General features: G+C 41.4%; 2 protein-coding genes across 3 annotated transcripts in view; one reads left to right on the top strand and one right to left on the bottom strand.

The window, feature by feature from the left end:
- Nucleotides 1-14,008, top strand: bricd5 (BRICHOS domain containing 5). Its single transcript, XM_028813823.2, has 6 exons — nucleotides 1-8,823; nucleotides 8,974-9,099; nucleotides 9,352-9,504; nucleotides 10,115-10,222; nucleotides 10,841-10,994; nucleotides 13,532-14,008. The coding sequence occupies exons 1-6, from the start codon at nucleotides 8,785-8,787 to the stop codon at nucleotides 13,624-13,626; spliced, it is 675 nt and encodes a 224-aa protein (XP_028669656.1). The 5' UTR covers nucleotides 1-8,784; the 3' UTR covers nucleotides 13,627-14,008.
- The window catches only part of mlst8 (MTOR associated protein, LST8 homolog (S. cerevisiae)), a 22,345-nt gene continuing 18,099 nt past the window's right edge, over nucleotides 13,156-17,401 (bottom strand). For both annotated transcript variants that reach the window (XM_051933335.1, XM_028813819.2), the window contains exons 6-9: nucleotides 16,798-16,950; nucleotides 14,730-14,854; nucleotides 14,474-14,637; nucleotides 13,156-14,324 (exon numbers count right to left, since the gene is read on the bottom strand). In XM_051933335.1, coding sequence (XP_051789295.1) covers nucleotides 14,206-14,324; nucleotides 14,474-14,637; nucleotides 14,730-14,854; nucleotides 16,798-16,950 — 561 coding nt within the window. In that variant the 3' untranslated portion in view covers nucleotides 13,156-14,205. The remainder of the gene's footprint in view (nucleotides 14,325-14,473; nucleotides 14,638-14,729; nucleotides 14,855-16,797; nucleotides 16,951-17,401) is intronic.

The raw sequence follows: 17,401 nt of genomic DNA on the forward strand, positions 1-17,401 counted from the left end.
ACTGGGTAGACATGTGCTGAATGTTTGTGGCCAAAGTACCTACTTTCTTTATTTTTAAAGTAAGTGGAAGAGAGTTATCTGAATTAAAGGAATGGTCTGCATGATATGCTGCACAGATGAAGGGTCAGAAGGAAAATTTGGGAGGTGGTGTGTAACTGCTCACTAGATGCATTCTTCTGCATGTGTACACTTGGTGTTTTTCTTCTTCGTCTTAAATGGTGATTTACCGTTGGGCTCTTAAACCATGCTAAAAAGAAACCTTATCTTTGAAATGCATTTACTGAAAATACCTGTGTGATTTAGAGGGGTCGCTGATGTCTGCTCAGTCTACCATCTTCATTTAGAGGATGCTGTTTCAAAGCACACAAGGAATTAAAGGAGTAGATTTCCCCTTTTTGGTAAGGTGGACAGTGGAGGTTTTATTGTGGAGACCAGGTGAGGTGGAGGTGGCCACTCAGATACTGCTGAACTAAAAGGTGAGACAAATCAGTCGACTGGGAGCATCACACCACTTGATATTAACCTTTGTAATTTGGTTTTAGGATGACTGATGCAAAATGACCTTGTATTATAAGATGAAAATAAACAAACATATTGGGCTGGGTATAAATGTGTCAGCAAGGAGAATAAAAGTTCACCTTGATTGGAGACATCAGTGAGAGGTGGATTGAGTACTGTAAGGAACTCTTAATCCTTCTGGGTATATACTAGTGCCAGAAGCTTTGACTTTGGTGGACTTCATCTCTGTGCGGACATCACTGCAGTGAATAAAAAGCTCCATAATGACATGGCCGCAGCAAGTGGATGAAGTCTGACCAGAAATGCTGAAATCGCTGAATAATATGGGGGTGGTTGGGCTTACATGCTTACTAAATATTGTGTGGAAGATTTAGACTGTGCCTTTGGACTTGCAGGCTGGGTGGGTGGTTCCCCATTTTGAAAAGACCTTGCAATGCCTATACAGGGGTACTGGAATGGAGATTATGTATGATAGATGAATGTCAGATTGAGGAGGAGTGATGTGGACTCTGTCCTGATGGTGGAACAGTGGTCTACCTATTTGTTTGATACTTCAGTGGTCATGGGAATTTGCCAATACTGTCTACAAGTGCTTATGACTGTGTATCCCATACTATCTTGAAGGAGGTGTTTTAAGAGTCAATGCTATACTGTATGCCCTTAGGCCAGTGCATTGGCATAGCAAGAAACGTGTTTGTATATTTTCAGAGACTGTTCAAAGGGTATGTGTTGTCTTCTCTCTGCTTTGTGACCAATATGATAATTAAGGTGCAGTCAAGATTTGGAGAGTATCCAGTACGTGGACCCAAGGATTGAATCTCAGCTGTTTGCTCATGATGTTGTCCTCTCAGCCTCATCAGACCGCGATCCCTGATGCACATGGGAACAGCTGACAACTAAGTGTAATGCAGTTGGGATGACAAGTATCACCTCCAAATCTGGGGTCGTGGTCCTGTACTGGAAAAGAATGCCTTGTTCCCTACAGGTAATTTTGAGCAGCAGCCCTAAATGGAGGAGGTCAAGAGTGTGGGGATGAACTTGATCAAAAGATTGACCAGTGAATCGGTGCAGCTACAGGAATGAGTTGGGTTAGCTTGTGCTTGTAGTTACAGTGGCTCCCCTTGGGAGGTTATAATTTATATTATAACATGTATGAATTCAGGTCATTCTTATCATGACAGTTTCTGGAGGCATGTGGCCTAGTAGTAAAGGCAGTGGGCTGTGGAACTTCAAATTCAGTTCTGGCCAGTGACTCGCTTTGCAACACTGAACATGTAGTTTTCCCAGATTGTGGTGCTGTTGTAAAAGTAAATTAGGCAAAATTTGTAGTAGCCTTCTACTTCTAAAATGTCTAGAAAGGAGATATAAAAATAAAGAACATTTGTTTAGACTTTTTATAGGCACTGTAATGATAAAGGTCAAGAATGCAGTCCAGAGCAAGCTTGCCAACGTTGTGATTTTTGCCTTTTTATTTATTAAATATCCAGTTGCACACCTTGATTCTTTTCAGGAATATTCCTAGCAGGAGACTGATGGGTATCTCTTCATCCTTTTTCCTTTATCTGCTTATCCAGTTTATGGTTGTGAGGAGCATCAGGGGCAACTCTGGTCAGAGCACTGGACCGTTTCAGGCCACATCCACACTCGTTCATTGTGTTTAATACGCATCTTTCACAAAAATCAAATGACACCTAATTTAATTATTTAATATTTTTTCAGCAAACAGAGTCAGTAAGATTACTAACTGCTGTAAATTCTCGTATGCTCTTATTTATTTACGATTTTTATTAAAAGATAAGTAGGAAAGGCAATGGTTAACTCCGCTGGCTCACTGCTCCTTGGTTGTCTGTGTGGTATTCCCACATTCTCTCCATGTCTACATAAAGTTTCACACTAAGTACTCCGGTTTTCTTCCCAGCTGTAAAATATATCTCTCTATTATAAAAGAAATCTTGCAACGAGACGTGATGTTTTGAAGAGAGACAGAGAGAGATACTTACAACCTTTGGAAGCAAGTAACCTGCAGAGCAGGTTAGAGAATAATGGAAATAGGAAAATTCGAAAGTCTCAAGAAAATGAGAGTAAAGATCACATTAGCGCAAACAAAGAAAATATTTCTCGGTCAAATAACGGAACAGCGAAAAGATATCAAATAGTGTTTGAGGATGTCTGGGGGAGAAGAGAGACAAGGCAGTGACTTTAAAACGTTTGAAGTGCTCACGCAGCACAGCAGCAGCAGCAAGCCAGCAGGTGATCGAGCAAAGAGGAGGTAAAAAAAAAAACAACTGTTTATTTGATTCCCATTGTATCACCATTAAAGGGGTTTTGGAGGAGCGACCGCGTCACCTTGGGGTGCGTTCAGCTCCCCACTTCACAATGGCATGTAGTGGTTGGTGAGCGAAGCGAGCAGGAGACGAAGCCCCCTAGTAAAGCAGTAAAACAATTTTGATGAAAACAGGCCTTTCATCTCAAACTGAGTCAAGTAAAAGTCCCAGTAGGCAAAGGTTTAATTTAAACAAGGAATTCAGTTTTAGACATAATTCAGTTTCTAGTTACTGGATTGGCCGGAAGCAAAATTCTGCATCCCTCCAAGTCTGAACACCAAACCCCCCACTCTAAATGGTGCATGTCACCTGATCAGACAGCAGCAGGAAATATTCATTTTATTCACCGGGCACCTCTTCTTTGTCTGCCTTTCCTCCATATTGTCAGTCCACTGGACTTGACCACTGGGCCTTGCTGTCCTGCTTGTCAAGGGTTGTATCCTAATCTTCTTACCGGACAGAGTCCATTCGGTTCCCTTTGAAGATACTTCACAATGTACCCCATACCCCAATTAATGATATCTAATATCATTAATTTTTTGATTAACAAATACAGCAAAAGCCTCACAAGTTTCACTGGAACTATTTTGGAGGCATTCCATTGAGTGACCTGGATTTAACAGACGATCAATTGCAGACAATACGACTCTGGGATTACTAGCATTATTATTTATAATTCTAGAGAAATAATACCGCCTCTCAAGACGGACTATGTTGTTGTATTCTGTTATTTTAACCTTCAATATCTCATAGTGGATAATCAGTTTAGTTTTTCTCCATTTACACTCAGCTCTCCGGCATGTTCTCTTTAGATCAGACACTCTTTGGGTCTTCCATGGTGTAACAGTGCTAGAAGATTTTTTAACTCTTTTTCAGGTGCGACTATGTCAGCAGCTCTCACCTTAGTATTAAAATTTTCCACCTTACTATTTACATTATTCTCACTATTGTAGTAAGCGGTATGCATTGTATTTGTCATTCCAACAGATGGAGCATCTCAAACATATGTACCAATGCATTTAATCACTACAAATCTTTGTCAAGTCCTATCTGTTGAAATGACAAACGCAATGCATTTCATTACTGCATGCTTTACAAAATAAATTCCAATAGATGGTGCACTGCAAGCATCATTGCTGGGGTCTACCCTTATCACTTCGATTTCAATACATTTTAGACGGGGTAAAAAGTATGTATCTGGGATGTCCAGAGCATTTGACTACAACAACAACAATATTTATTTATATCGCACAATTTCATACAATGATGTAGCTCAAAGTGCTTTACAGGATGAAGAAAGAGAAAAAAGACAAAATATAAAAAATAAAAATTAACATAGAATAAAAGTAAGGTCCGATGGCCAGGGAGGACAGAAAAAAAAAAAAACTCCAGACGGCTGGAGAAAAAAAAAACAAAATCTGAAGGGGTTCCGAGGCCACGAGACCACCCAGTCCTGTCTAGGCATTCTACCTAACACAAATAACTAGATGACTTGACCTGTGGATTATGTGACATGGGTAATGTGAGATTTTTCCATGGATTTTTTTGGTATTGTTTGCTGTTGTCCAGTGTTGGCCATCATAAATACATATAACATCTGAAAATGTTATCTCCGTTCTGCATGAAAATATGAAATTAAAACATTATCTTGGCCATCACTACGAAATACATGGGGTAGGCAACATATACCCCTTTGTCCTGGAGAGCCAACATAGACTCCATAGTAAAACAAAAGGCAGTTCACCCCAGGAGTTGCTGATTCCTTTCTACACAGCAGCCACTAAGTCTGTTCTGAGCTCATCCATCGCAGTGTGGTTTAGATCAGCAACTAAACAAGAAGGGCTACTGAAAAGATCACTGACACCAGGCTTCCCACCTTTCAGGTCCTGTCCTATTCCAGAGTCATAAAGTGGGCGGGAAAATTCAACACACCGAGCCCTCACGTACAGACCACAACATTTTGAACTTCTAGACTAAGCTACACCAAAGCAAGCAGATACACAACAATTTTTTTGCCACAGGCCATCAGGTTCACAAATGGTTAAATCAGCTGTTCTTGTTCAGTCTGGGCATCCATCCCAAATATCTTGGAGTATTCCTACATATAGTTAATGTGATGTACAGAATGTTTTAGTATTTCCTACTCTGCCTTGCACTTTGCATGTGTGTACGTTGTATGTCTTGTATTTATTTTTAAGTGTGTTCTTATCAGTTGTGTTTATGTCTGTCATGTAGTTGAAGAGTCAAATTCCTCTGTATGTGTCCACACTTGGCTAATAAATGTAATTCTGTTTCTTTAATAACTAGGGGGCCTCTCCCCCTGCTCAATTTGTTCGACAACCCCCCCAAAACCCCCCCTGCCGGCATGTGCTACGCGCCAGCCACTTCACATCACATCACATGCCGCTTGTGTTGTGAAGAGGGGGGCTGAATGCACCCCTAGGAGACGCAGTTGCTCCTCTGAAGCCCCCTCTTAAACGGTGATACAATGGGAAACAATAGTTTTGTGTTTTTTACCCTCCTCTTTTCTCGATCAGCTGCTGGTTTGCTGCTGCTGCGGCCGTGCCGCCTGATCTGCATCTCGCGCGGCGCACTTCTATCTCTTTTCGCTTTTACCTTTTCGTTAATATCGCATTGAATTTTGATTCTGTGTTTGGAATTACAACATGACAATGCAACATATAACTGCCTGTGAGTGAATATCGTTTCTTTCTCTCTATGAGAAATGTGTCTGACAATAGCATTCACACAAATTAGAGATGATTTCTCTTGCAGGATTTCACTTTCACCAAACAACAAATCTTTTAATTCTCGCGAATACACATTTTCATTGGGAAGAAACACTACTTTTTCTTTCCCTGATGGCAACACAAATTAAACGATCTACAAGTCTCCGACATAAAGTTTAAATTGAACAATATATTCGATCTCTTTTCACTGTTCCGTTATTTCACCGAGTAATAATTTCCGTTTGCACAAATGTGATCTTTGCTATCCTTTTTTTATATATTTCGAATTTTCGTACTTCCATTATCTGCAACCTGCTCTGCATGGGTACTGCGCCAGCGTTTTTGAATTCTGTACGACATTCTACTTTGTCATCTACTCTTTGTCTTTTATTTCCAGTTCCGGGTGTGGTTAAATCTCTTGGCACAAAGACTCGTCTCGTGGAATGTGAAAGTGTCTCTCTGAGAAGATCACATCTCATCTCCTTCCAACCTTCCCAGATTTTTTTTATAATAGAAAGGTTGTTCACAAGGAGGTGATGTTAAAGACTGAATGAATCGGCAGAATTCCATGGCAATTTCCAACATCTTTCCAGTGCTTCCCAAAATTCTTGAAACTCATCAAAAAACTCTTCACAGTGTTAATCTGCTTAACACCTTTGTGGTCCTGCAGATCAGATTCGATGTCCTCTGTTTCCAACAGATTGGCGATGTGAGTTAGCGTAACCCACAATGGACTGATGTCTCCTCTGTGCTGGGATTGCCTCTGCCCACGACTTGTTAGTGGAATAAGACGGGTTAGAAAATTACAATTTCTTCATTAATTCTTGTACTCCACTGTTGTGGTGTAGTTGGTCTAAATGGCTCCATGACAGAAGTTCACACATCTGGTGTCTATGAAATCTGACACCTTGGAAAGGCTTAAATTTAACAAAACGACTTCAAAGACTGTCCCAACAGTTTAGTCTTTTCTCTTAGTAGCCGCATATTGTTATTTTTTAATTAAGAGGTTTTTTGTTTGTGGTTCTGTGTGGGTTTTCCTTTGGTCATGCTTGTTTATTGGCACATGTTAGACTTCTTCACCTTCAGCTTTATTGTCATATGTGCTCAGTACAATGAAAATCTTATTCTGCGAGTCCTCCAGCAATAAACAAGAATACACAAAAATAAACAAAAACACTCCGGTGAAAAAGAAATGCAAAAGCGTAACAGAAATAAGAGTGCACATACAAATAATTCAATGATCTGAAGGGTCTGTGGTCTCAAGATGGCCTCCCATCCTCCAGACGTGCGCTAACGTTCAGTGCTGAGGGGACGAGTTTTATTTACAATGAGAAAACTGTCATTTAGACTTGATGTTCTCGCTGTGATGCTCTTATAGCGTCTTCTTGATGGATGGTATGAATAGTTCATGTTGTGGATGAGCTGTGTCCTTAATAATGTTTCGGGCCCTCCTGAGAACACTGGCATTATAGATGATCTCCAGTGCAGGGAGTGCTGTTCCTAATGATGTTTCGAGCCTTGCAGTCCCATGCTGGTGTAGGTGACGATACTCTCATTGGTACATCTGTTGAAGTTGCTGAGGATAGTGGTTGGCATGCCAACCTTCCTCGGCCTTCTCAGATAATACAAACAGTGCCAGGCTTTCCCCACCAGGTCTGTGACGTGTGAGATCCTCTGAGATGTTAATGCCAAGAAATGTAAATGTGGTCACTCTCTCCACCTCAGTCTGTCCTGTGTACAGAAGTGGGTGCTGGCCCCTCTCCCTTCGTGTGTCAATAGTCCTCCCTTTCGTACTAAAGTGACAAATGTTTATTTAAGATGTGGAATTGGCAGACTGGGTTGGTGGTCCCCATTTTTAAAAAGAGGACAAGAAGAGGTGTTGTAATTACTAAGGGACGACCGCCCATGGAATGCCCCTACTGAAATGGAGATTATGTGCAATAGTTGAATGTCTGGTTAAGAAGGAGCAATGTGGAGTGTGGAGCAGTGGTTTGTATTGGAGAATGGTCATTGGGGTTTGCCAGCCCTGTCTACATGTGCTCATGACTCCGTATCCCATACTGCCTTGTGGGGAGGTGTTTTACGAGTATGAACGTCCAAGGTCGATGCTGTGTGTTCGTATAGCAAGAGATGGGTTTGCATTCTTTCTGAAACTGTTCAAAGCGGGTGGTGGGCTCCGCAAAGGGTGTCTCTTATCTCCTCTCTACTTCGTGACCAACAAGATAATGAAGATGCAGCCAAGGTTTGGAGAGTATCCAGTGTGAGGACCTAAGGATTGCATCCCTGCTTTTTTTTTTTTTTGCATATGATGTCCTCTTAGCCTCGCCAGACTGTGATCTCTGGTGCACACCGAACAGTTCACAGCTGAGTGTTAATGTAGTTGGGATGAGAAGTAGCACCACCATATCTGGGGTTATGGGACTGTCATCCCACCCAGAGTTGGTTTTTCCCTTGTGTATTACACTGCTAGGCTTTGGCTGTTTTTGACACTGTGGACAGGAAATCCTAAATGTGATGCAAGGAAGGGTTGGATGCTTAGGAGTTGTTATGAGTGCTGTCAGTGTGTGTGTCTTTCTACTGAGATGTGCGATGCCCCTTCCATGTTCTCTGAGTATCTATGGACATGCAGCTTACAGTTGGTAAAGAAGAGTCTGTGATGTCAGTTTCAGGTTGGGTTCCTGCACTGGCAGATATTAACTTGCTATACTCCATCCATTAATTTTCTAACTGGTTATATTAGTAAATAATTAAAATGCAGTACGTCAGAAGTAAATTATAGAACATTGGCGTGATTTTGAGTTAAATGATCTCTTCGTTAGAATGCGAAGTCCACTTTAGTATTTCGCCTGTTCTCCGTATCCAAATTAAGAATGCTGATGTTATTCGTTTTAAATTTGATGTAGACACTCTCGATTTTGTTGTCAGGTTTTTGAAATGTGTAGAATTGTTCTCGTCAAACGGGCGAATCGCGCGTGGCGACACTAGTCACAGAAGTTGTTGCCTGGTCTGCGCCTCCTCACTCGTGCGGGTTTCTCTTCCCCGTTTAGTTAGCCTCTCTGATGCCCCCACCCGCGGTTGCCCATTGTTCATTGTCCGTCCTGGCCACGTGTGCGGGTGACGTGTGCGCCTCCCCTGATCTCAGGTGAGCCCCTGTCTCCTCGACGCCCGCATTTTCGACTCCTTCGCGCAGGCGGCAGCTAAAGAGGAGCGGGATGGAGCGGCAGGGGAGTTGCACGAAGTCGTGCGGGATGGTGAGACGCTGCTGGGTTTAAAGTTAAGGGGGAGTTAACGAGGTGTTCGTTAATTTTGCTTGTGCGTTGAACGAGGCGCACCGAGTACTGTTGTGGGTTCGTGTTGTGTCCTAACTCGCTCAATGGAAACTCTTCTGCGCATCATTACAGGAAAAGAGGCCGCCGAGTCTGTCCGCGCATCGGACACTCTGGGCATCGCTGGCCGTCACCCTGACCGTCATCTGCATTGCACTGGCTGTCCTGGCGGCTCTGGGGATTCGTTCGAACATCAAGCACGTAAGCATTCAATTTAAGAAAGTCAGCCCCATGGCTTACTGGCAAAGTCTAAATGTGTGGTGTTAATTAAAGTGTGCAGAGGACAACAATCTTGTGTGGCTTTGGCTTCATCACAAGCCAGGACACATTCTGGACTCTTTTTAGTGTGGGATTAACTCCGATTTGTGCCTATTTCTTGCACTGCAGTTATGATACGATGTGTTTTCAATGGGTCTTCAGTCACAAATCTCAGTTTGTGTTTTTTTGCTTTAGTCTCCTTTGCAGGTTGTTCGAATAACATTTCAAGACCAGTATGGATCTGGAGTCAATCAGTCCGCCCTCCTGGAAAAGCATGGAGATTTGCTTACCTACCATGTCACGTCGCACTCAAACCATACAACAGCAGTGCTCTTTGACTTGCACAATGTGAGTATCAACTTTGTTTGGCTTGGCTCAATGCTTTTGGGTTTTGCTATGGGATGGACCTGTCCACGTGTTCACTCCTCGCATCTTTCATTTCACCTGGCTCTCATAGAACCCTGCCCAGTGTTCAGTCTTGATAACTAAAAGTGGGACCAGATAAAGTCAAATTTCTCTTTTTTTGTAGAAACTGGCCACTTAAGTTGTAGTGTCTGCTACTGCCACCTTTTCATTTGCCTCAGAAATCGTGAATTAACCTAAATCACACTGCAAATTCAACACTTCAGTGGGTGGCCATAAATTGCTGCATCCTCACAGGCGTCGAGTATGGAGTTCAGATCTTAGCCTAGGTTTTAATGCCACATCCCAAAGCCATTCAGGTTCAGTTAACTGAAAACCCAAGGTCAGTCCGCTATGTGTGATTGAGGGTGTGTGTCCTCCAGTGGATTAGCACCATGGCTTGTTTCCACTTTGCACTCATTTCCGACTATGAAGACAGCCCTGAAAAGAGCAAGCGGGTTAGAAAACAAAAGGTCTCTGGATGGATGTACTTTTTTTTTCTTGCTTTAGTGTTTCTTGTTCCCTATTTTTTTTCAATTACTATTTTTTTTTTTAGAAACTGTTGTGTTACAAACCTGGTCATCGGGAAACATGTTTTCTTCGAAAAATTGAAGCGCCTGACTTGGAAAGTGTGCAGAACATCCTGAGTCCTTCACAACATAAGGTAAGCTGGCAAGGCCACCTCTAACTCAACCGAGTGAACGATTGCTGCGTTCAGCCAGGAGTGTGCGGCTTCTCCGAGCTCTGCCCCGGAATGCAGACTGAGCATTTCTAGAAGGTACGCTGCAGACCTCTGGCCCACTTTCAGCATCGGAACTGCAGAATGGACAGAAGGTAATTACAGGAACACAAACTTCTATTACTGGATGGCTTTTGTAGCCATCAGGGCCAGACAAAGGGTCTCTGTTGGAACATTTCAGTGAGATTGATGCATTTGTGTAGTGCTGCTAATGGGGACTCCAATTTCAGCAGAATAGGGGGCTTGTTTTCCACTCTGTGTACTGGGAGCAGGCACAATGCTGGCAAATAGCTCTACCACTTTGCTAGTGCCACCAGCTCATCAGGTTTCACTCCTAAACATTCCACAGGGCCTCAAAAACAGATTCCATAGCTCCCGGTTTAAAATACTGCATGGTTACAGCTAAGGCCATGGATTAGTTTGGGTGAATGTAATCGATGTGTGGCACCCCTGAGGACCTTTGTGTTAGTCCAGCAGCCATTGAGAGTCACTTTATTTACCTTTCTTGGCATGTACAGTAGCTCACTCCTCTGTCTCCTCTAGGTGGATCACTTCTGGCTGAAAATCAACCAGACCCGATATGTCACAGAGTTTCTGGGCATCCAGGGAAAAGCTCATGTTGACCCCCTAACATTGCCAAAGGCATTTCAAACTCTCTGTGAGCACCTGCCCATCTTTTTGGCAAGGAAAATGGATGGTGAGTATAGCTACAGTGAATCAGGTTAGGCTTTGACTTCACGCTCACGTTGTCCCTACGCCTACTGTGACCCCCATATAGAGTTGGTAGTAACACTTTAAAAATAAGGTGCATTACATAGTTGGATTACTTTTTAATGCAATGAGCAACGTAACGTAGTACTTACTTTGTTGAAGCAAAAATTCCTGCATTACTTAAAACAAAAGACAGCATTAATACATTACTTTTTTTTTTCCGTCTCTTGGGGTCTATAATGCTGCATTTGCTTGAAGTGAGATCACTTGTCGGCAAACACGACACGACTCAAAGCACCGCATTTAACAGATGGAAGTATTCACATTATTTTCACTTACAATGAGGAGCGCTAAAAGCTGCACAGTAAAATGGGCTCAGGCAGACGCAGGTGCTGAAGAAGGTCATTGAAAAAAAATATCTTGGGACATTTCAATTACAACATTTTCTTACTACCAGATGTTTTTGGATGCATCTTATATTAAAAGTGACAGTTTGATAGTCGTGAAACATGATGTGCAGCCATGCGCGGAGTTCAGAGGGGGACCACCCACACGCTGCCAGGCCACAAAGAGCCTCCTACTGGGGTCTACTATCTTAAGTTCTCTTTATTGTTAAACTACACATTTAAATTATATGCAGCTTGCCTTTATGCTAAATTGTTCAGAAATTGAAATACATTGTGCTGCTTTAAAAACACCATCTATTCCGATGGCGTCATTTCATATTGTAGCGGGCCACTGCTGTGCTCACCAGCACCAAGTACCAGCGGATCTCGACTCTTTTAGGTAGTGCCGCTACAACCCTTGTTGGAATTCTTTTGCAACTTTGCAGTTTTGCCCGTTTTATCGGCCCTGGAGCTGCTTGTTTGCATGATGGAACGGCAGCTCATACTGTGTCCGATTCATCTTTAGGCAATGTAAAAAATCAAACTATTTTTCCTTCTCTCAGCATATAAAAGCACGATTTTTTTTTGTTTGCATGTGGCAATTTTATTGGATCAAGATTTACTAGCAGATGCTGGCCAGTGAGATGTGCTATTTTCCACACAAAAGACAAAAAAGTAACACAAAGGTAAACACACTGTTGGTAACACATTACATTTTATAATAAGTAATTATATACAATTTTGAGTTACGTAATTAAGTTGCTTTTAAAAGTAACATTCCCCAACACTGCCCCAAAAGGCTGGTCTGGGTATAACACGGTGCTGCACCTCACAGTGGTCATTTCAAGCTAGAGCCCTATGGTTTCTGCTTTTCCCCTAAAATAGTTAATCTGGGACACATTTAAAAGCCCCATCACCTAAATTGGTTAAATGAACTCTCTAGATTTTGACTTGTTCTAAACACCAATGATCAGTTCTTGAAAAGTTCCTAGTTCTTAAAAGTTCTCTGGAACACTTTCTTCTGGCCAGTAGGCTGCAATCATGATGTTATTTTGGGAGAATTAAGTGGGTAGATCTGGCGAGTTTTGTTGGGATGAATGGCCTATTCTCGTCCAGACTGTGCTAATGTTCTAAATCAATTCCCATCAGATTCCACACTCAAAAGCAATTCAGTAAGATGAGGCTAGACTTGTAGGTAAAAAAAAAAAAGTTTATATTTAATGCATCTGGATTGTCACATTGTTATCCATATGCACTTGATCAGTAATTTTCACCAAAATAAAGCCAAATAGCATTTTGGACAGGAAGCTACACAACCCGACCCCTTCCCACTCTGTCCTGAGGTGTAATGCAATGGCCTATAACAATTATTACAAATACTATGAGAGATTACACCTTTAAATGTATGGCAGAAGATATAAGGACACTGGAGATTTGAATGTGTAGAAGGGGTAACAGACAGCTAAAGTAGAATTATTGCAAAAGAATCTTGTTATTGACACAGATGATTAACGTTAGCAGTACAAAGAAGGTAAAGTCTGGAAAATATTTTGTATTGCAACCAGAATTCAGGAAAGAACAAACTTGACTCCTAGGGATGAAAACATGTTAGAAGAACATCAGTTGGGTATGGCAGTCAGCCGTTTAAGAAACGTGTAAGGAAGAGTGCTGCTGTTTCATTGAATGCTACTTGTGGTCAGTGTGTCCTTGTGTGCACCGATTATTCCATAAATAAACACATTTATTACTTTGAGCACTAAAAAACATGTAAATGTTTTAATCTTAACCGCAGAGCATGCTCTGACAAACAGGATTATATTACAGAGGTCAGACGCAAAATGGCAAAAAATGCTTCTGCTAGTATTAGATACAAGAAACTTTCCAGAACAGTTAGAACCTTACATGACATGTCTAGTAATTATTATGATCTGCTCCTTCTCTACAGTGATCAGCCCGAGCTGTGTTGGTATGTCCCAGTCATAGGACAGTATCAACATATTCACAGTAGCCAGTACAACACTACAGCATGATACAATGAAACCTTAAACCCATGCTGACAGATCATGGTTGCCCCTGGGCCAAGGTACTGTTTCTGATGTGCTTATCTTGAAGTGACCTTCTCGTTTGTCCTTTACAGGCCCAGGAAGACAAAGGTTAATTTATTTCTGCCTAGACATCTGCTTCCCCAGCAATATCTGTGTCTCTGTCTGCTTCTATTACCTCCCAGAATGAACAAAGATCTCCTTCTGCCCATGTGCCATCACTGCAAGTGTAACACAATAAAGTTGTTAAGTGTGTGTCAGTGTTGTTTGTTCTGTGTGCTATGTGTCAGCCTTGTCAAAAACCAGATCTACTGTGTTGTGCTTTTATGGCAAAGTAAGGCGTGCACACAAGCTGGAAGAAACACACTAGAAGTGTAGCAAGAGGCAAAGGAGCATGCCTTCTCCTACAGAAATGTGTATAGGGATTGAGGGGCAGGCACAATTACACAGAGGGACACTTGTGGACACCAATGTGAACACTGTGTCACCCATCAGTATGTACACATACAAAGTCGAGCATACTCACCCAGACAAAAACTCATGCAAATGTGCACAGTAACATGTACTGTACACACACATGGTGAAGAATGATGATCTCTAGGGCACTTAATTACACTGTAGATCAGTATGCAAAAAGTCCTATTTCTGCTGAACCAGTTCTGGCCTGTAAACGTCAACGTGACCATCTTTTAAAGTCCACCATTCTTCACCTCATCAGCAGCAGATATCTTATATAGCGCAGACTCAAGGAAAGATATGGGCACACACTTCAGCCCAACACACTGTCATTGAAAGCCAGGCAAACAACGGCCTTCTGGTGACCACTATACTCCCTCTTTATCTCCCCCGTCTCCACACACCACAGTCTGGCCAGGTTATCCGAGGACGCTGAAAGAAAAAAGAAAAAACATCTCAGTTGGCATTAGCAGAATTTTGGGACACAGTGATCATCAAGAGGAACTGTTGGAGCTCAATAACCTTGATGAACACATGAGGGGTCACTGACACAGATGGACTGGTAGCCGTCCCTTCATTACCTGTTACGATGTACTGGGAATCCCCCGAGAAGGCACAGTCCCACATCCAGCCTCGTGATGTTTCACCTGGGTTATTGCTTTTAATGCTTAGCTCCGTCATCAAGGAGAAGTTAGATGTTCTCCATATCTTACAGGTCTGGTCAGCTGAGCAAGTGGCAAGAAGCCTGTCCCAGAACAATACAACAGTAAATTGGTCAGTTCAGTCAAACTTGCTATGCCAATGCCCATTGACAACAGCAGCATGCAGATCACTCACGTAGAGTCTGGACTAAACTTGCAGCACAGAGCATAACGCTTGTGGGCCGGGATTTTTGTCTTGGGGATCAGCTGTGTGACCTCCTCTCCGATGCCTCCTGTAAGATTCCACACATAGCAGTTGCCCTAAAGTGAAAAGGATAAGGTAGGCGGTGGTCACTTTGCAAAAAACGTGGTTTAAAAAAATGTAATTCTGTACTGACTAGGTAAGAACTGACCTCAGGCCAAAACAGTCTATATATATATATATATATATATATATATATATATATATATATATATAAAGAACCAGAAAACCATCCATCCATCCATTATTATCCAACCCAGTATATCCTAACACAGGGTCACGGTGGTCTGCTGGAGCCAATCCCAGCCAGCACAGAGCGCAAGGCAGGAACAAATCCCTGGGCAGGGCGCCATCCCACCACAGGGCACGCACACACACACACACACACACTAGGGACAATTTAGAATCGCCAATCCACCTAACCTGCATGTCTTTGGACTGTGGGAGGAAACCGGAGCACCCGGAGGAAATCCACGCAGACATGGGGAGAACATGCAAACTCCACACAGGGGGGGCTCGGGAAGCAAACCCAGGTCTCCTTACTGTGAGGCAGCAGCACTACCACTGCACCACTGTGTTGACACCAGAAAACCAATTACAGAAAAATAAAAATACTTCCATATGGATTTTTCATCTGATTAAAGCCCATTTGTGCATCAGCAGTACAATACAGCTAACAAGCAAGCAAAGCGAGAGATCGAGTTAGGCTAAAATACCAGTTTTTAAAATTGGAAGTAAAAGGCAATGCAATGTTAAACTGAAGATGATGTGCTGCTGTGGAAAATCTTCATTTTTTGAATTGCAGACTATATTCAATTTTAATTATTTACTTAAATGACCAGGATGAACTGAATTTACAGAAGTTTAAATACAGGCATTTCACGCATCCTTTTGTACTGTATTAGTAATTTATGCATCTGTTCCAGTCAGCTTTTTTTCCAATTAGTTTATGACCTGGAAAAAGGAAAATAAGTACAGATGCCATAGAACCCTTTTTAATTTATGTATATCCTGGGAACAGATGGACGTTTTAGGGCTAGGCATTACAGGATTAGTTTACAGCTTGAGAAAGGAAGGAGTGCGGAGGTACTTGCCAATCAAATGTGTGCACATGACCGTAAACCTTATGTGTGCAGTTTAATATAAATACGGCTCGACTGACAGACCAAAAACAGAGGAAAGGGAAAGCAAGAGAAGGGCCACATAGGGAGCGACATCAGGGATCAAGAGACGCAAGACCATCTGATTTGGATATCAGAAAACATAACCTATGAATAACACTAAACCAAAAGCTATCTAGGACATTAACTCCTTGGCACTTCTGATTTTCAGTAAACTTTCCTAAAACTGTTTATATCCAGACTGTGCTATCTATCTTCTAATATATTTTCTTCTACGTGGTATTGTTATACGTTAATAAAAATGCCATATTGCATTTATATTTTCTATACTTTGTTTTCCATCAAGAGTGATTGAAATAATAAAATGTGAGCCACCTTATTGTCACTGTCATGTCTGTATGTTCTCATGAAACAACTTGGCTCTCAGTGGACCAATTTTGTTGAAATTTGCCTGACTCATTCTTAAGAAAAATGTATTGGGAATGTTCCAATTTTGTTGAATATCTCTAATAAAGCATGCTGTACAAATTTCTGGATTTTCAAAAACACCATAAGCATTAGTGAATTTTCAGAATTCTCTGTGATAAAACTGAGAAGAATCCTCTACAGCCTTAGTCAATGATTAATTTAATCTTTCAAATTTACCTAGCAATGTGTGTATTTTTCTCTCTGAAACATCCAATAGCTGCTGCCAATGGAAAAACACATCAAAACATAGTGGAACACCAGCAGTGTCGGATGCGTTTTTAACTTTCTACCAGTTAATTCTTTCAAGAAAATGTTTGTTTAGAAAATATGAACTACAATTCACAGACCCTAAATAGGCACATCTAACAGTAGTATGTCAATTATCGTTGCTCTTGTGTTGCTGGTGCACATACCGAACTGTTAACAGCTGCCATGTAGCTTGCATCAGGATCAATGTGGACCGAGTTGATGGAGACATCAGGCTCAGGAATAAGCTGCTCATTGTGATCCGTTTTCAAGTCCCAAATGTGAATAACACCACTCTGATCCCCCACAATCAATTCAGCCTTAAAAAAACAAAAAGGATAAAAGAATGTACACAAACAAAACTGTACTTAAAATTTCAAGTACCTTCTCAAAGAGAATAAGGATGCATTTACATACATACATACAAGCACAGAAGCAAGAAAAGTGTACGGATGTAAAATTAAATGTAAAAGTAAGTTAACATTAAAGGTAGCATCCAAGTTCATATATATATATATATATATATATATATATATATATATATATATATATATATATATATATATATATATATATATAAATATATATATACACACACACACACACACACAAATAGGAAGAACAGCGCACATTTAAACCACATATACACCAACAATCACATCTTTACACAAGTGAAACGAACAATGGTATACTTAAATCACCCTAACACACACACACACACACACATATAGAACAAGGGTACATACTTGACTTCTATACTGCAAAATGCAT

Source organism: Erpetoichthys calabaricus, chromosome 11 (assembly GCF_900747795.2).
Source record: "Erpetoichthys calabaricus chromosome 11, fErpCal1.3, whole genome shotgun sequence".
Taxonomy (NCBI): domain Eukaryota; kingdom Metazoa; phylum Chordata; class Cladistia; order Polypteriformes; family Polypteridae; genus Erpetoichthys; species Erpetoichthys calabaricus.